The sequence below is a fragment of the Choristoneura fumiferana genome, chromosome 27 (assembly GCF_025370935.1).
Source record: "Choristoneura fumiferana chromosome 27, NRCan_CFum_1, whole genome shotgun sequence".
NCBI classification, from domain to species: domain Eukaryota; kingdom Metazoa; phylum Arthropoda; class Insecta; order Lepidoptera; family Tortricidae; genus Choristoneura; species Choristoneura fumiferana.
Genome location: NC_133498.1, coordinates 2,132,331 through 2,153,225, shown reverse-complemented (window position 1 = coordinate 2,153,225; position 20,895 = coordinate 2,132,331). Strand labels below are relative to the sequence as shown.

At 38.5% G+C, this 20,895-nt stretch overlaps 1 protein-coding gene across 2 annotated transcripts in view; it reads right to left on the bottom strand.

Annotated features, from left to right (window-relative positions):
- Positions 1-20,895, bottom strand: part of Gad1 (glutamate decarboxylase) — a 70,586-nt gene that overhangs the window by 37,984 nt on the left and 11,707 nt on the right. For both annotated transcript variants that reach the window (XM_074108580.1, XM_074108581.1), the window contains 2 exons: positions 6,858-6,967; positions 4,227-4,353 (listed from right to left, as the gene is read on the bottom strand). In XM_074108580.1, the coding sequence (XP_073964681.1) occupies positions 4,227-4,353; positions 6,858-6,967 (237 nt within the window). The remainder of the gene's footprint in view (positions 1-4,226; positions 4,354-6,857; positions 6,968-20,895) is intronic.

Genomic DNA, 20,895 nt, shown 5'->3' with positions numbered 1-20,895 from the left:
TGTTTCACAATGCCTGCCAATATGATGAAAATTGTAAAGTAGTTATTAACATTAACAAATAGAGGATAAAATCATACTTGTGTAGTTGTGTGTTATTATCGTCTTTTGTCCGTTAGATTAAACCTAGAAGTGCAGTTAAATGCACCTAATTGCTGTCATTGTATCTCCCCTCAAACAATTCAATTATACGCACAAATGGCGCGGAATGAAGCGTCGTGGGCGGGACTGTTTCCATTCCGATGTAGGGTAGTGTAGGAAAATACCCTTGTAAAAGGTCTTCAAGAATACACTTTGATCAAAAATGGACAAAGATCATGCCCCTGAAATCGTTATTTCCTAGTAGCAAAATTTCCATTCGCGTTATTTCCAAATGTTTTTTTTCCAATATGCTTTTTTACTGAAGCTTATTTTTACAATCGCGTTTTTTCCCAATTTTAATCGACACAGATACAGTGTCAACGGAGCTCCGCTAGCGGAGCTCCTACTTTTGTGTGGTTTAGGCCCTTCGGGCCGATGCAAACTTAACCTAACCTAAACCTACCTAGGTTTCTGTGTCGATTCAATTTGAGAAAAACGCGATTGTGAAAATAGGCTTCAGTAAAAATGCATATTGGGAAAAAAAGCATTTGGGATAAAACACAAATGGTAATTTTGCTACCAGTTAACGATTTCGGGGAAGTATTTAACCAGCAAAATGTCACGAATAAAATTATAATCTCTATTTGTTTTTTTTACATTTTTAGAATATTTCTATCATTATCAGTTCTTCATAATATTTCAAAATAGAAGCCCTCCAGATCAAAATTGACAGGCCAGCCCTCATGCTACTGCAATTTCCCTCCGATGCTCAACATCACCCTTATTCCTAACACTTTAGAGTGCACCATTGATACACCGGGTGCAACAAACCTTGTAGCTTACTAGACAGGGCGTATATAACACAGGGTACTCAATATTCAAACGTATACTGGTTATTTCAGGGTGCAAAGTTGGCGTGTCGGGTGTAACGTGTAGTTTTCTGTGAATAGGGTTACCACATGGAAAAATGAAATGTCCTGTTAAAAGTTCTGACATTTATTGTAACTGCGAGAGAATGTAACTAGAGTTATAAGGAAAAAAATTACCAAGATCTCTTTAGCTGTAATTTATCCTACTTTTAATTGTTTCGTAAGAAATATTATTGGTTTTGTTCATACCCACATACCATTAATCATTTCGTTCATTAAAACTCTATAAACTTTGTAATAAATGGTGTTATTATAAAAACCGAGTACTGCCTTTTCGCAACGTAACGTTTGGCAACCTGTTTCATTGCGCAAACTCTAAAACTGTAAACATTTCAGGATTTATTTCAGGGCCATCGTGTAGAGCCCTTTAGGTTAGGTTAGGTTACTTTTATAAAAATCCTGATATATTTATACAGTTTCAGAAATATTAAACAGTTGGGAAATGAAAAGTTGCGAAATGAAACAGGTTGCCAAACGTTTTTCGCCGAAAAATTAGTAAACCTATGAAAACATACATAAGTGCGCTGGGTCTTGCCGGAAGACCAGCGCTGCAGGGCTGCACCCAAGGAGTCCGCATTTTATGCTGAGGCGGGACCATTTCGGGCACAAACCAATATTCGTAATTTTTAGTATTTTGTACTCTCATTTTATTTTATTAACCGACGAAAAAAAACGGAGGAGGTTCTCAAGTCGACGCTTACATACCACCACGCATAACTTTTTACAGAGTAGTCCGATTTAGATATTTTTATACTTTTTTTTTTCGAGATCATTTCTAAAAACTCTGACACTTGCCGAGCCGGCCGCAATTCTGGCAAAGTCAAAGTCAAGTCAAAGTCAAAATATCTTTATTCAATTTAGGCTATAACAAGCACTTATGAATGTCAAAAAAAAATCTACCACCGGTCGGAAAAACCTCTGCTGAGAAGAATCCGGCAAGAAACTCAACGAGGTATATATATTTTTTAAAAACAGATTTACAATATTATTAAATGATATGTATACATCACAAGTATTTAACACAACTTTATTTTTAACACAGTAGGTTCGCTATTTGAAGGGATCGCTAATGCGGATCGGAATTATTTCCAAATATCCCTGTCCATGATATAAATAACTTTCTAATACGCCTTTGATAATAATGTCTTCTGACAATAGATCTGAATTTTGTATCCGTTTCATTTATAATATTTTTTGGAATTTTATTATAAAAACGTATGCAATTTCCCAGAAAAGACTTTTTGGTTTTAGCCAGTCTGTAAGATGGAACTTTAAGCTTCCCTGTGTTTCTAGTAGCCTTTGGCTTATCGACGTTAGTGGGAAAATCGCATATGTTCTTTCTAACATACATGATTATTCAAAAAAACATAAAGCGACGGCAGGGTTAGGATATCTGTTTCCTTAAAAAAAGATCTTAAAGATTCACGCGTCTTCAAATTATAAATTGCTCTAATTGCTCTCTTATGTAAGATAAAAATTGACTAAATGTCTGCAGCAGATCCCCATAAAATAAGGCCGTACGAAATAATGCTATTAAAGTAAGCAAAATACACCAACCGTGCCGTCGCCACATCGGTTAGCTGCCGTATTTTCCAAACTGAAAGGGTCAAAAATCCTGACGTATGGCAACCCTGTCTGTCTGTGCGTAAGGGCGCAATTTTCCATGGCGCTGCACAGCAATGCGCTCGACGAAGCGCACTTATCGCTTGTTTGAAATGTGATGGATTGGTCTTAGAACGCATGTTTGAGACAGACAAGCATTTTGAACATACACACATCGAAAAAGAATTGGAATACTCGTACTCATTATCCCTAGAAAAAAAACATGTAGCGACCTGGGGATGATACCTAAATTGTTTATGAATTTGTACTCGTACAGTCAATGTCATAAATAAGTGATCTTCTTCTTCTCTTTTAAAATATGGCTTTTCTGTCCTAATTAATAGGACAATTTCGCCAGTGTCAAAGTAAACTCTCTTTGAGAGGTACGGTGTACGGTGGTTGTAGTTTTTGCAACTTGATAGTAAAATTCCAGAAACACCGTGGAACAACTTGCGCATTAAAAAATGTCAGACACGAGAGAAATATAGAATTTTGTGATCACTGTTCACTGTTAAAACACTATCAAAATTATACTTCAACTAGCCAAAGAAACAGAAATGGCAAAATTAGATATTGTCTACATCCGCCATGTTCGAATGCTACAAATCGAAAACCAAATAATTGGTCACTTTTGTACCTTGTCGCTTTCAGTCGTTACATGATTTCGTATGGCTTTTCAAACTTGACGTTAAAGTGACGGTACAAAAGTGATCACTTATTTATGACGTTGACTGTACAGTGGTGAAATGAAAAGGTTGACCAGTTTTCAAATAAATTAGTTTACATGTTGCAAGCAGATGTTACCTTTTTGAATGACATTATGAGCGGTCGATAAAGGATTTATACTGAGCAAGAAAAATCAGACCTTTAGGTGGTCTACCTTTGCATTCCGCGACTGTGATAACGTATTTTTAGGGTTCCGTAGCCAAAATGGTAAAAACGGAACCCTTATAGTGTCGCCATGTCTGTCTGTCTGTCTGTCTGTCTGTCTGTGTCTGTCCGTCCGCGGCTTTGCTCAGGGACCATCAATGCTGGAAAGCTGTAACTTTGCACGGATATATGTGTAAACTATGCCGACAAAATGGTACAATAAAAAATAAAAAATGTTTTTTTTAGGGTACCTCCCATAGACGTAAAGTGGGGGTGATTTAGGTTATTTAGGGGTTTGCTAAGACGATTTTTCCATTCAGTGATTTGTTTGCAAAATATTCAACTTTAAAAAAGTACAAATTTTCATTAAAATCGAGCGTCCCCCTCCTTTAAAATCTAAACCAGTGGGTGGAAAAATTTGAAAAAATTCAGGATGGTATTAAGTACATTAAAATTTCAAGGAAAACTATAATGGCTAAGTTTGCTTGAGAATTATTAGTAGTTTTACTCTTAAATAGCAGCCTAAGGTACAAAATATACTTAAACTTGGAAGATTCCGTATAAAATACGAAATCCTTAGAAAAATATTACTCAATTTTTTAGTAATTTCTACGGAACCCTATTTTGGGCGTGTCCGACACGCTCTTGGCCTGTTTTTTTCTTTAAATCTGTGGCAGCCTAGTAGTTTGATCTATGGCATATCGACATTCTCGACTCAATACACTCCAAATATAGGCCTGTACTCACCAGTCTTGACCTGGTGCTTGAGCGTGATCTTGCAGTCTTCTAGCAACGTTTTCAGAGGCAGCGGTTCGTCGTGCAGCTGTAAATCCAGCAGTTTCTGCATTTCCTCTGGCATCTTGAACTCCAGGATCTGGGACAGATACAGTACAATCAAAGATTTCATAAACAAATAAATAAAAACAATTATTCTAATGATGACGTTTGACACCAATAAAATTGACCTAGTCCCAAACTAAGCAAGGCTTGTACCTACTATGGACACTAGGCAACGGATAAACATACTTATATAGATAAATACATACTTAAATACATATTAAACATCCAAGACCCGAGAACAAACATTCGTATCATTCATGCAAATATCTGCCCCGGCCGGATCGAACTCGGAACCTCAAGCTTCGTAGCCAGGTCCTCTAACCACTTGGCCATCCGGTCGTTAAGATTTAGAAGTTTATATACAGCCTTAGAGCTGTCGCACTGGCAATCTGTGGGCCAGTTACCTGTTCATTACTAAAGAGATCCCATAATTTATTGAATCAGGCGTTACTTTGCGGAGGTCCATATCAATGAACTAAAAGAATTTCCTTGCTTACCCGCGACCTTACGATAGCTAAGCTTATGCAAAATATGCGTGTTCATACTGTTCCTCCACCTCCACACTGTAAGAACACACACAAATCACACAAACCCATCTATCACCACCACCACACTACACTGACGCGTTTCGAACTCAACCAGAGCTCATCTTCAGAGCTCATCTTTAGAGTTGGTCTAACAACTGGTACCATGTCCTCTAGTTCTGAGAGGAGGCCTGTGCCCAGCAGTGGGACGTGTATAGGCTGGGATGATGATGATGTTAATTTCAGAGCATCCAGACGCAACCCCTTGCCGCAATAATGTAACACTCATATGAATCCAAGTCTAATAATGAACGATTTGATACTTGCAATTTTTTTGCAAAATTTGATCTGTCTGGATGTTCATTCCTATATGCCGAAATACTCTTTAAATTTAGCATTAAAACTGTGACCTGTCTGTCCTACATATACTTTATTGCAGTTTTTACAAGTAAGCTTGTATACACTCGATCTAGTTCCTTTATCCACCTTATTTTGTGGTTACAAAGCCTAGAGTACAAGAGTTGTTAGTCTTGAAGGCGACCTTAACATTGTTTGATTTTAAAATGCCATACGACCAACGTATGTAAGAAATGCTACATCTATATGGGCGGGTACTGGTTTTTGGAAACTTTTCATTTCGCAGTCTAAAATTGTACCTAAATATTTCAGGATTTATTTCAGGGCCATCGTGTAGTTTCAGATATATTAAAAAGTTGGGAAATTTTAGTGGCGAAATGAATCAGGTAGCCAAACGTTTTTCGCCGAAACATTAGTAACCCCCCCCCCATGTTTGTTAGCAGAGTGAGAAGGCAAGACGCGGCATGTTGTCACTATTACTACAGTACTTTTATTGTAGCACGTTGCGGGTGACAGCTGTCAATATCACAAGACTAGAGAGTCAAAGTGTCGAAACTCGAGTCGACTTTTAAAATCTTAATCATAATTAATGTCATCGTTAATCCGATTCTTACGTTAATTTTGATGAGAATATTAAGTGAAATTCTAGGTTGGAATATTATTTGCCACTAAAGGCTTAAAGAATTTGCAAGAATATTCGTTACTTACCAATTAATAAGCACCGATTAACTCAAGATCCATTAGGTCCCATCACTAAACTTTACGTTACAGCATATTACGTTTCTTCGCTTAATTGTGCTTTGTATTTAATTAATTGATTATAAAAATCAGATAGCTTTTTATTTCGTAAAACATATTCTTTATGATCAAATATTTTACGCCCGTCATATTCAGGCTACAACTGAAATATACTTCCATATATTTAGACCGCAGCAACTTTTTTTGAGTAAAACGAAACGTGCACCAAGTGTCACCCGCACCATGCTAGAATGAAAGCACTGTTACTATTACCACAGTATAACAAGTTTTCCCTACAGTAGGCCGACGCCTTTGAAGTTGAGCGATACCGCAGCCTGTATAGGTATTTACGCAAGTAAGGAAGGGTTGTCACAAATAATTTGGAAGGTAGATGTCTTTTACGAATCGTTACATATTGGTATAGCAAAATAATATAAAACAAAAGGATAATTCCTAGGGGTGGCATACTTACTAGGGTTAAGAAGTAAGAAGATATACAATTTTTTAAATAAAAAACTTTTTTTTCTACAAAATATACTTTCAAGATTAGTAACCGACAAATACTTTCGGTTTCTAGACTTAACGGACTTAAAGTTCCTGTTATTGAATTTAATTATATAAAAAATAAATAAATATAATTATATAAATAGATGAAATCTTAGTTCTTTATTTATGCGAGATGAAGATTTGCACGCACTCACAGTACATGTCGTATGCACCATAATAAATTTTATTATAAATTTAAATGTTAAAAAAACGCGATAGCCCTAGAAGACCTGTCCCAAGCTACTAAGAACGGCGAAGTATGCAGCTGGGGCTCCTCCCACCCGCGTCTCACCCCTCACGCCCCGCACGATTGCTCTGTCTAGACGTCTCGGATTACTGTAGGGAAACTCGTTATACTGTGCTATTACTATACCTTTTCGTTGCGGTCGTTGACCTGTTGCACATAATCCAGCAGCACGTCGACGACGCGCGCCAGGAACTCGCGCGTCTGCGGCTGCGCATCCTCGCGGTACGGCAGGATCGCTGCGACAGACAGAGGCGTTAGAGAGGGATGGATGCCGTGAGTCTGTGGCGGTCGTTTTGGGAATGGATGTTATGAGCTGAAAAAAATTATAACCTAACCAATAAAAAGTTGGAACACCCCCGACTTTGGCACATCAAGTACAATATCTCAAAAACGGATGAACCGTTTTTGATTAAACATGTTTAAGAACCATCGCTAGGAAACCTGGTTTCAAATTGGAAAACGCATTCAAATCGATCCACCCGTGTAAGAGCTACGGTGGCACAGACAGACACACAGCGGTCAAACTTATAGCACCCCTCTTTTTGCGTCGGGGGTTACAATACAAAATATTTTTTTTCATTTTTCCGCCGTATTTTTTTTCACAGACGCCATATTGAAATACTATATAGCCTATGTCACTCGACAGTTATGACGGATCCAATGATACAATGATACCTCATATGTTGAAATCCGTCTAGCCGTTTAGGGTGCAGCGAGGACCAAAGATATGGACATACATACATACCCACATACATACATACATACATACATACACTCGAAAAAAATAACCCTCCTTCGGGCAGTCGGGTAAAAAAAAAGACGAAGTCGCGGGCAACAGCTAGTAAACATATAAAATCGAAAGATGTCATGTCAGCATTAATATCCGTTAATTTCTACCAAACAGATATAAACTTTAACGCCACTCTGGTAAAGCTCTATTTCGAATGCATGTAAATCAACCCTTCGAATACCCACGCGGTCCAAAAGGCCCGGGTAAAGTTTGGATTGCAATTGCACAGCTTGGGAATGTGTAGGGTATACTTAAATAATGGCGGGACAGATTTATATTTATTATGTAGGTATTTAAGTCTGATACATATCTCATGAATAAAAATTAATTGTGGAATATTTGTTAGAAGGAAGAAAACTATTTTCATGTTTATAATTTGTTAAGAGAAGATTTGTGTGAAAGGAAACGTTTGAATAATAGTTCGAAAGAAAAGCTCTAGCTCTAAAAAAAAAGTTCGTTAGTTGAAAAACTTAGATATTTTCGAAATGCGGACGAATTCAAACCCACGAGTCTCTGCTTGAGAAGCCATAGCATAGGTCAAACCACTAGGCCTCCACGGCTTTTTTGATTTCTCTAAAAATATAATTTATATTTGTTAAAAAAGCAACATGGTCACCATTCTCGAGTCATATTGCATTGACATTCTCACAGATGTCTCTGATCTATGCCCTGAATTATTACAAACTATTCTGGCAATATCCTCAAAAAAAAACACGAACTCAACCCTTACTACACAGACTATAACAACTATGCCTGCACGATCCATCTGCAGATGTAAATTTGCTTCATCTTTTTACCAAAAACATTTCTAAAATTGCATGTTAAATTGAAATAACCCTTAAGTTAAAGCAATAGAGTTCCTTTGTGCTGCAGTGATCAGTAAAAATAAATTTGGTTTTATTAATACGAAGGTCTCATATCACAACAATGCTTTTTGATTTTCAATATACGGATACCGCGATGTTAATACAGTTGGAAAATTATTTGCCGTTTAAATATAGACTCTAATTGTAAAAGAAATAGTCTGTTTATTTTATGATGTAGCCGATATCCATAAGATGGTAAACGATGCAGTAGAATCAACCCCATTCTGATTTAGATTTAAGAGTAATGGAGCTACAGTTTCGTTTCCTTTTTTACAGTCACCTTGCAGAAATATTGTGCTTGCATTTTGAATTTGACGAAAAGGTTGAGGCTATTTTTAGAGTTCCGTAGCTTGAGGGTGCCAGTTAAATCCGGTGTCTGTCAGTTCGTCAGTTCAGTTGACACTTGTGTCATGTAGTCTTAATTCTCAGCCATTTTTAAATAATCTGTCTATTTTAAACATAAAACTACCGTTAACTCATATTTAATTAAATAAACCTGAATAACACGCGTCTTAGATCAAGTTTACCTTGACTTGTTTCAGGCTAATTTTTCGTCGTTTCGTCATTCGTTCGTTCGGTTGAATTAACCCGGAATATGTCCAGCTAAGGTCGATTTAAGAACTCAATTATCCGGGTATATTTCATGAAATGTTGTTCTCAAAGATATCAGGTAAGGAACACACTTTCGTTTGTGAACTAAGAAACTTCATTTTATATATTGTAAGAATGCCTAATATTGATTTATAATTATTTATAACTTTATGTCTTCACGCGTTTCTGGGGTAAAGGGTGCTGAAAACTGTCAAAAAAGTGATCATCCAGGGATTGAGGTACAAAAACCTAAACACGGTTTTTTTCGCAAATACGACAATTATAGCTTTATGGAACCCTCAACGCTTGCTTCCGATTCACTCTGGCCCTGTATTTCGATGGAACTTGTAAGCTATTGTTGAAGAGGCATTGTAGCCCTCACAGTCCCGAGCTGCCCTTTTGACAGATTGAAACGCGTCTAGGGAAAGTTTGCTCTTGATTAAGATTCTTTGTACGCGAGTTTATTTGTGTTTGCTCATCACTGTGCATGATTCGGCTGCCTTTTTGTGCATGTATCATCATCATCATCACCATCATCATTATTATCATATCAGCCGTAGGACAGCCACTGTTGGACATAGGCCTCCCCCGTCATGCTCCGTGTATATGAGGCTTCAAAAATGGATAAGGTTTTTTTATCTCTGTCTCGGATTGATCGTATTGGCATCATCATCCCAATCTATACACGTCCCACTGTCGGACACAGGCCTTCTCAGAATGAGAGGGCTTGGACCATGTATCTGCACTGGACCAGCGTGGGAACTTCGCACACACCAATTTATTGCTTTGCTGGTATGTAGATGTTTCACACAACTCAAATACTTTGTTTTTATGTATTCAGATAGAAACGCAAACATATGACGACCGGATGGTCAAGTGTGGTTAGAGAACCTGAGTACGAAGCTTGAGGTCCTGGGTTCGATTTCCGGCCGGGGAAGATATATGTATGAATGATAGGAATGTTTGTTTTCGGGTCTTGGATGTTTAATATGTATTTAGTATGTATTTATCTATATAAGTATGTTTATCAGTTGCCTAGTACCCATAGTACAAGCTTTGCTTAGCTTTTTGGGACTAGGTCAATTGGTGTCAAGTGTCCCATGATATTATTATTATTATTATGTATATTCTTGATCATTTTACCGATGAAACTCAAGTAGCCCTTATTTTCTTTTAACTATTTATAAATGCAGTTCATTAATAGCACTTAGAACGAAACATAAGTATTTTCTAACTGCAGCTATTTGGGGGATCCCGACCCTCAGCGAAATGTTTTAGCCCAAATCCCTTAACCCGCTTACCCGGGCGGCAGTTGAGGGTTAACTGTCAAACGCATGGACAGACACCGGGATGATTTTAGGGGTGGCAAAATATGGGCACAATTGAATTATACTGACTGATGATGGTGATGGTGATGTGATGACCTTTATTGACACTATCATCCCACTAATGCGAAATAAATGCGGAAGTTTGTAAGTATGTTTGTTACCTCATCACGTCTAAACCGCTAAACACATTCAGATGAAATTTGGTATACAAATAGTTTGAATCCTGGGGAAGGACAAAGGATAGTTTTTATCTCGGAAAATTGCAAAGTTCCCGCGGGATAGCGATAAACATATTCTACGCAAACGGAGTCGCGGGAAACAGGCTGGTTGTGTTTATAAAATTCCGCTGCCGTAAATCACGGTGACCTAGTTTGCCCGCGTGTATACTGCAGCCCAAGCGCTCCCATATTGAGAGGAGACCTGTTTCCTGCAGTGGGACGTATATAGAGCGAGATGTGATGAGATATTTCAGGATTGAATAAGTATGAAACTTAATTTATTGATATTTACTTATGGATGGACGACCGGATGGCTAAGTGGTTAGAGAACCTGACTACGAAGTTTGAGGTCCTGGGTTCGAATCCCGGCCGGGGCAGATATTTGTGTGAATAACACGAATGTTTGTTCTCGGGTCTTGGATGTTTAATATGTATTTAAGTATGTATTTATCTATATAAGTATGTTTATTTAGTTTTTAGCTTAGTTTGGGACTAGGTCAATTGGTGTCAAATGTCCCATGATATTTATTTATTTTATTTATTTATATTTACTTATAAATGAGAATATCAATCATTCTAAATCCTTGGTAGACCTTACTGACTTGACCTATGGTTATGCAAGCAGAGGATCGTGGGTTCAAACCCGGGAAATATTTTAAATTTTTCGAAATTACATTTCAAATGCATAACGAGCTTTATAGCGAAGGAAAAAATGGTGAGGAAACTTGCAGAAATCTGCAAAGCAACTCAATGGTGTGTGAAGTTCCCGATCCGTACTGGGTTCGCGTGGGAACTACAAGCTCTTTCATTTTGAGAAAAGGCCTGCGCTCAGCAATAGCACGTTATAGTACAAAATACAAAGAAACTAAAGAAAGCTCCAAACTTAGAACACCCCTAACTAAAAAAAAACCTTAATACTCTTGTAATGCCACATCTAACAAGTTAAATACAGATTAAAACAACACCAAAACAATTCTAACCCCTATCTCTGAAACCATAGAGACCAATATCCCGTAAACAGTTCGTGCAAATAGTGAGAAAGCACTTTGCAGTATTTGTCGAGCATCACGTCAAATTCCAGATGTTAAAAGCTACAAATTTATAAAAACCTAGCTATTGCAATTTCAACTCTATTTATTTGAAATAATGCTACGTCACATGTACAAGATAACTTGGTGAAAGCTCTGTAATACTCATATTGTTAACATCATTTTTAACGTGTTAGTAATAAGGTTTAAATTTCATTGTAGTATTGGTGATATGAAGTTTGACTCGCTGTAGTTTTATTGTAGCATTTAGTGCCTTGAGATAAGGTTGATATGGGATAAGTAATAGACATACTTAGGTTTTCGACTGACTTAAATCCGATTATCAAATTGTACTTTTAGGGAAAAAAGAAAAATCTAAGATTTTATTATAAAATCCGAAGTAAAACAGGAGCCACGTGAGTTTCATTTGTAAATTGAAATGTTAATAAATACAATTATTTTAACATTCCTTGTCTAAAAAATGGTTTTATTAATACAAAACTTAGAGCAACACGGGCTTCCTACAGAAGGAACAAAATACATAACACAATACAAACACTTCTTGAATGAGACCGCAAATAAGTATGTTTTTCATTTCATTTTCACCAATGAATGTCAAGTGGCTTTTATTTTCTTTTGATTACTTGACTAGACACACACATTTACACACACACACACACACACACACACACACACACACATATTACACACATTTACACATACATTTTACATATTTTATTTTGCTTTAGAGATGGTAAAAAATTGTTACGACTTAAAAAAACTCGTATCTCAAAATGGATATTTTTTCTGAGTGCACTTTATGACCATTAGGTCAAGGTTAAATTTTTTTGACGTATTGATTTGAGATACGAGATTTTTTTAAAGTAGTGAAATGTTTCTATTAATTGTGCTAATATGCAGTGACACATCTAGCCAAATACATAGGCGTATCTTAACGGAATTTAGAATAAAAAAATATTCAAAACATTTTTCGTAAAATAACAACCACCTAAAACCCCTAAGTAAAAATGTCATAGTAAAATACCAACGCAACTGCACAAAAATGCAATAAGTCGACATAACTTGTTGTTTTAATTAAAGTTAACCCTCCTCGCGCGCGGGCGATTTGTTGCGCTTCACCAGGCCTCTTGTTGCGGGGTAAGCCCGGTACAGGGCCGCCGCAGTGCTTCATCTATATTATTTTTGAAGATTCTAAGTGTACCAACTGTTATTTTTTTAAGACATATTTTAGTGCTTTTGAGTTTTTTAGTTTGTGTAGTTGTCATTTCTGAGTCGATGAGTTTATACGATTGAAATACAGCGAACAACGGAACAAACTAAACCTTTGTTGTCTTAATGAAATACTAAGAATGTTGTTTTGAATAAAAAAATGTACATCAAGGCCGTTTGAAAATAAAAATCAAAGAAACAACATAGAATTGATTTCATATTTTGTTTTAAGTATTACTTTTTCTTACTTTGGTTGTTGTTAATAATTCTCTTAATGTTTATTTGTATTCATTCAGATTAATTAGATTAGATTTTTTTTGACATTCATAAGTGCTTGTTATAGCCTAAATTGAATAAAGATATTTTGACTTTGACTTTGAATTCACAACTATTTCAATATAAAATAAAATTTAATATGATGTAATCTGCCACAAGTGAACGCTCCGTTATAGTCTGTCCCTGTCCCGGCAGCGCCGTGATATATCGCGCCGCAGCTGTGGGAGATATGTCATTAATTAAACTTCGCGAATTCCATACACACAAACGCGACTCAAGTGCGGTAATGTTCACATATTTAACTTGAAAGTCCGATAATGTTTTTCATCAAATTTATACCATGACAACCATTAATCATGAAGTTTTTGTGTCTAACTAAAGTTATTACGATAATATTTACAACTTTCCCCATTGTACAATTATTTTCGTGGTGTCATGTTCGGGAAATGTTTTATTTTAATATCCAATCCATGAAAGCAATGATTATTTGCCGCATGCATTTGGCACCCTACAACACGCGTAACCCAACACGCACTTGGTATGTTTTCCTTTTCATCTACGGAATCCTAAAAAACCGGCATTCCCAGCTTTTTCCATTGCAATTAATCACACTCGTAACTTTTCCGTCTTATACCCTCACCAAATCCCACTCATTATTTTGAGGCATTAAGCAGCTCCATTGGGGCTCCGTAGGGCTCCATAGGGCTCCGAACTGATGGAGTGAGGCTCACATGGCTTACCGCGCTTTTTTAAAACAGTTAATGTGGAGACGGACTCTAGAAAAGTTAAAGGCGTTGATTGCTTGAAGTTGTTTTAGTTTGTGAGTTAGACACAATTTTCATGCATAGGCCTCTTCGCCTGTTCTATTTTATAACGGTATAATTGTATAGCAGAAAACAACATATTATTATACCAATTGGGCCATGAAATTATATAAAAAATACATCAATCAAAACCCCTACCTCTTTTCCAATATTACTTACATAAAGTAACATAATGACATAATTTAGAAATAAAATATACATAATCTTCGGCCTTTTATACGTCCCACAGTACTAAGCACAAGCCTCCTCCCAGAATAAGAGGCCTTGGATGGTAGTTCCCACGCGGGCGCAATGCTTGTTAAGAACTTCACACACCATTGAACTGCTGAGCAGCTAAAAATATGGTTAAAAAAGTTTTAAAAGCTGATGCCACTCTGGCGCGCCTGGTCCGGGTAAACCCGGTCATTGCCGGATAGAGCCGGCGGCGGGGGGGTTGATTGATGCACGGTATTGGAGTGTTATGAACAACGGATGATACAGGATGTGTATTGATAGTCTATTCTATAGGGTGAAGGCGGGTCCTTGTTCGAGCGTTTCAAACGCCTCATTTTCGTGCCCAAATTTTTTTTAATGTGCTGTAGAATTTGACGTTAATTCCATTATTTTTTAGGCGTCTTTCTATAAGTACTAGATAATCTGGAAACCCTACCTTCCTTCTTCTTTCTTTATTCTTCCTTAGAAGCTTGAGCTTGAAGCTTGAGCTCATGAAGCTTGAGGTCCCGGGTGCGATCCCCGGCCGGGGCAGATATTTGTATGAGTAATACGAATGTTTGTTCTCGGGTCTTGGATGTTTAATATGTATTTAAGTATGTATTTGTCTATATAAGTATAAACTAAAAGAATTTCCTTGCTCACCCGCGACCTTCGCGAAATTAATTAGTTAATTGAAATATGGACATCCGCAAAGTAACGCCTGATTCAATAAACTATATAACTATGTTTATCCGTTGCCTAGTATCCATAGTACAAGCTTTGCTTAGTTGGACAGGTCAATTGGTGTCAAGTGTGCCATGATATTTGTTATTATTTTTATTAAACTGTAACAGAATCTTCTACTATTTCTACAAAAAGGTGCCCACAAAACAATACAGAATTCCGCCAACGATGTCTTTCCAAAAGACCAGATAAAAAGTGACATGTAATAAGTTATTGTTAAAATGTCATTTTAATACAAGGTTTTTTGTTGACTGTCCCTTTGTTGCCTGTACTTGCATTGTCATCCAAACTACATTTTCGTACCAAAAAGCCAATCCGACCGCTGGAACTGCAGGAAGTGAGTCAAAATTGACTTGCAAGGTTTGACCGGCACATACATACACGCATTGCAAGTTAAATAAAAGCTTGTTACTTGTAAAAAGCTTGTAAAAGAGCCCTTTGCCTACTTGCAGAATAAAAAATGCCCATTTCTTGGCGCAAATACATGTAGGACTGTACTTGGCTGAGCGGAATGATAGGGCTCAGGCCTGAAATATCCGTTTTCCTAAAATGTATTTTTTTGCATAATGTCAGCTTCTCAAAATGTCAGCTATTTAAAATTGCCTGTCTCCAAGAATGACAGTTTTTGTATAATGTTCGCTTTTCAGAAAGTGCTTATTCTCAAAATGTCTGCAACCTCAAAATATCCGCCTTCTTATAACGTTGGCATGCCAGAAAAGTCTTATTCCCAAAATGTCTCCAAACATGGTCTTCAAACAATCAAATTTCATCTAAACGTCATTATTCATTAATGTTATCTTGAATGCCAGTAATTTTATTAGGTATAGATATTTATGTTATCAAAGAGTAAGCATGCAAGCAATTAAACCTTTTACATTTAGACAATTGATTTGAAAATAAATTATTATTATGGGAAAACAAACATAACAGACTATATAGCCTATTTAAAAAGTTGAACATAACGGGAAAGCAGAAATTATGGTAATGCTAGATTCGTCGCTTCGGAGGTAAGATACTAAGCGACATTTGGCAACTTTACAGGAGAGCGATTTTAAAGTTTTTTTTGACGAAAAAAATTCATAACTCGTTCTTTGTGACACATTCTAGAATTTCTAAGACTGTATGAAAGTCAATTCAGCATACTATGACTGAAATGTGTAATTTTGACCTAAGTACAATAGTTCAGGAAGATAGGTGGCGCTTTAGTCATCTCGTCTCAACTTTTTGAGACAACGCAATAAGGTAAAAGGATAAACGTAAGAATTGGTTTAATATATCATAATTTCAGTGACTAAACGGGATATTTATTCTAGTTTTTTATCTTCATTTACTTAATGACGTTTGCGATCAATTTCTTATCAAACTGTGTTTAATGCTTATCACCAATAATCATCAAGCTATTTTTACAACTGCATAATGCTTAAGCACCCTTAAATGAATAATAAAAAATACAAATACTTAATAGACTTGCAAGTTAAATGATTTGAAATACAAAAATACTATTTCAAGATTGCTTTAACGAATGATCACTAAAGAACCGTCTGCAGGTATAATACGAAACTCGAAACTCGAAGTTCGTATCGTACCGTCCCTCTCGCTCTCGTATTAAATAGTATAATTGTCAGAGGGACGCACGACACGAACTTCGACTTTAATCAATATTACTAAATTCAAAGGAAACACAGGAATCGTAGAAACTTTAAAATTTTATTTGACATTGGTTCTTGTTATCGTGTTATCTGCCTATCGTCAACTATTGGGGGATAGAGTTGTTCGCGTCCGTGGGCTTTAGCTCTAGTTGCCCACACGTGTCCCCTAGGTAGCGCCAAATGAACAACCTCATTCCTGGTGGTAGGCTTCGGCAGCGGTTTGTCACCACCCACCTAACTAAGTTATGCTGCAAACGGTCTTGGCCGTGTTCCAGCATATTAAAGTTAGGAGTAGCCATGTGGAGGGACGGGTCTGGGCAGGGACTTGCGTGCAAACCAGTTTCGGTATCGTCAGTTTCAACCAGTTTTGCTGCACCGGGTGCCTGTTCGTGGAGGGTAGCGGAATCCGAAGCACGGTGCTCCGCTGGCCGACCGCAGTTAGTAGGGGGCCCAAGTAGAGGTTTCGCCAACTTTGAAAGGCTGCCCGCTAACTTGCGAAAGATCCCGAAGATGTGCTGTAGTGCCGGTTGGCGACCGGAGAGAGGACCCGAAAGCCGTCTTTGGGGGGTTCGGGCATCCCCGCAGTCACCAGACCGGGCTCCTTGTGTTGTGGATCACTTTCGTGTGCTGCTGGGTTAGCAGCACTGTGTCTGTTCAACTACCGTCTTTTCTAACCTATTCACTTTTGTCTTTCTCATCTCCTTCTTCTTTTCTTCCGGTGAAATTACTGCAATGGCACGTGAGGTATCCCATCTTAGGCCTCTAGGTTGGCAACGCGTCTGCAATACCCCAGGTTTGCAGATGTTTATGGGCGGTGGTGATCTCTTGCCATCAGGAGACCAGGATACCCAGACGCAGATAAAATGTCCCTTAGAAACGGCGTACTCGCACTACCCACACTACCCAGGGTACAGCCTGGAGCATACTTTTAAGCCACGTGCTGGGGTCTGCTTGTACGTTCGTGGTGACATCTGTACTCAGCGTCTCCACAACCTTGAGGATCCTAGCTTTTCCATTCTTTGGCTACTGATGGACACTGGTGTTGAACAAACGGTTTACGCTCTAATCTATATATCGGTCGCACAGCGGTGACTTGGAAACGACCAGGGTCTTTGATCACCTCAGTGTTACAGCACGGCGTGTGGTTCAACAACGGTATCCGCGTGCGTAGTTGGTTTCCTTGGGGGACTTTAATGCTCACCGCGAGGACTGGTTGTTCCCGTATCAAGTCAGAGTCACGGACCATGCAGGAAGAGAAGCGCGCAAGTTTGCGCTTTCGCTAGATCTCACCCAGCTGGTTAAGCAGCCGACTCTCATACCGGATGTTGCCTTGCACACGCCTAATTGCTTGGACCTTCTGCTGACGACTGATCCAGACAGGTAGAATGTGTCGGTGGCTTCCCCTCTGGGTACTTCTGACCATTGTCTGGTGAAATTTGTGTCGCAGTACTCTCTTCCCCATTGCTCAATCGGTACTCTGCAAGTATGGCGATACAAGTAAGCAGATTGGGATGAGATGCGTCATTTATTTGCTTCCTATCCATGGCAGAAAACTTGCTTTCCCAGTGACGATTTGTCGAGCTGCGCAGAAGCTGTTACCGATGTGTTGCATCAGAGTATGGAATATTCCTTTCTCTGACGTATCCACTGGTGGCAAATCTCGCCCATGGTTTAACGCTGAGTGCGCTCAAGCTGAAGCAATTAAGTACTCTACTTGCTTACTTACTATGGGCTGATGCTCGATGTCGCAAAGCTCCGGACAGGACGTACACGTTAAGAAACAGCTCTTCAACAAAGCTGCCATGTCCTGCAAAAAGGTCATACGGAAAGCGCGATTCCTCCATGTTGGTTGTATCGGTGCCAAATTTGCTTTCTACCCCTCTGAGAGTAAAGAAAAAGAAAAGAAATAAAGAAAATACATTCCATAAGCGTTTTCGTCCTTAGCCAAATCGGTGGAGTCCAATTTCTGTCGTCCGTGACTGCCACCACTGCTGAAGTCGGACAAGTCGCTAGCTCACACTGCAGCGGAAAGGGCAAACCTGTTTGTCTCTCTGTTTACGGAAAATTCGCGTCTTGATGATGGTAGTGCAGCGCCTCCCTCCATTCCTCACTGTGATACGTTTAAGCAGGAGGTCGAAATACACCAAATAGAGGTTTTAAGAACGCTCCGTTCTCTGGACGTGAATAAAACTAGTAATAAACTATACCTGGAATTGTTTTAAAGACCTGTGCTCCGGAACTGTCTCCGGTTTTGACACGTCTGTTCAGACTCTCCCTCAAGATGAGGTAGGTCCCGGTATCGTGGAAGATTGCTAATGTGCAGCCAGTACCTACCCAAAAAGGGCAGTCGTGCCGACCCGTCGAACTATTGGCCTATCTCAATCACCTCCATACTATGTAAGGTAATGGAGCGTGTATTGAATGCTAAGTTCCTGGTTGGTATATCTAGAAGGTAAGATCTCCCCAATGACCGCCAATACGGGTTCCGCCGAAATCGGTCCACTGGGGACCTTCTGGTATATGCTACTCACATTTGGGGTGAACCTGTTGAGAAGCATGGCGAAGCTCTTGCTGTGTCTCTCTTCCAAGGCATCCGATAGTGTCTAGCACAGAGGCCTTCTTAGCAGGATTCCTCCTGTCCTATGCTCATGGATCTCTGATTTCCTGCGAAACCGATCTATTGGAGTCGTTATCATCTGATCTCATGGCAATCAATGCCGGGGTGCCTCAGGGATCGGTCCTATCTGAAACTCTATCATTGCTGCACATTCACGATTTGCTCATACCCGATGTCTTTGGGTACGCAGATGACGCACAATTGCAGAGAGGTACCTTTCTAACGGCCCAGGCCAGCGATGATAAGATCAGGCACTCAGGGAGGTTATGGTACAGCGGACGAATTCGACCTCGGAGGCCATGTCCGATTGGGGCTCGGCCGACTCGGTCCAGTTCAGTGCTCTTGGCAGCACTGGCGTGTCTGTTTACCGCTAAGCGGAGACCGTTCACTTGGCTCCTACAGTCCATAGGAGGGTATCCTTACCAACTAAAGACCACCTTGAGGTTCTTGGGTTAGACCTTCAATCTAGTCTCAACTTCGGTGCGGCTATTGAGTCCAGAGCGAAAACGGCTGCTAAAAATCTTAGTGTCCTATATAAGGTGAAACGGTATTTCACACCTGAGCAGCTTTTTACTCTTTACAAAACGCAGGTAAGGTCCTGTATGAAATACTTCTGTCGCCTTTGGGACGGTTCCGCCAAGTATCAGTTAGCCTCATTGGGTTCGGTGGAGCGCCGGGCCCGAAGACTCTTCGGTGACAGTCAGCTGATCAGGAACAGGCTACGTAGCCTCAAGAACCATCGTACAGTTGCTTGTCTGTCTGTTTTTTTTTTTTAATATAGTACTTAAGTTGCTTGCATGTTATCTCGTGTTTTATTTCAAATGAGATCACAGCAGATTTGTTTTTATATAGTAAAGCCTGGACGTTTAAATAGCTAGATGTCAATTCATCATATTTCTATATCATACCCTATTTTCGATACATAGAAGTCTCACAATAAGGTTACCTTTTTATCATGTTCCTTCGTACCTAACTCTAATATCAGTCAATAGAGTTAGTGCACATAATCATAATAATTATTCGTTTACAAAGATACCTTTCGTAATCACAATCAATTATTACCGGTTTTGTTGCCAACACGCTCTATTATTCCGTTGATATAAAAGACGCGCATAGTACCTTACCTATCCTTGGTAAAGTGATTGTAACTTAAATTCCTAAGATTAAAGTCCAGATTACTTTGGCATGATATCTACGATTCGTATGAAAATATCGTGGCTACTTTTACTAACTGGCCAATATAATTGATTTTTCGTAAAAGAAAAATACATAAACACTTCTTTTTTGACAATAAAATGACAGATTATTGACTTACTGGACCAAACATAATCCTTTAATATTATGTTTTTTTACTAATTTAAATATTTCTTTCTTTTGCTATGTTGTAATGACGCTAATACACCACAGATTCTGTTAACTGTTTTGTACTAAATACTCAAACGACTTAAATATATTCTTATCAGTTTAACCAAAATACTAAACGCATCCAAAACTTCAGATTAGACTGGAACAATTTACTAAAGCGACGAAGAATCATATTTCTTGATATGCACAGAGTACTAAAACACCAAATGTATTTAAAGGTGAAGAATTACAAATGACTTAACAATATAAACGTGTAGAATCTAAAACAGGTAGAAGCACTAAAGAGAAAATACTTAATTTAAGCGTCGGATTAGTAAGAAGTGTCCCAAATTTCACTGATTTTTCAGGGACTAAAGCGCCAAAAAAGTCCTCTGATCGTCCCGAAACCCCGATAGATCGATGCAGAAAATTCGCTGATTCCGGTGGTATATATAACTCAATTTGGC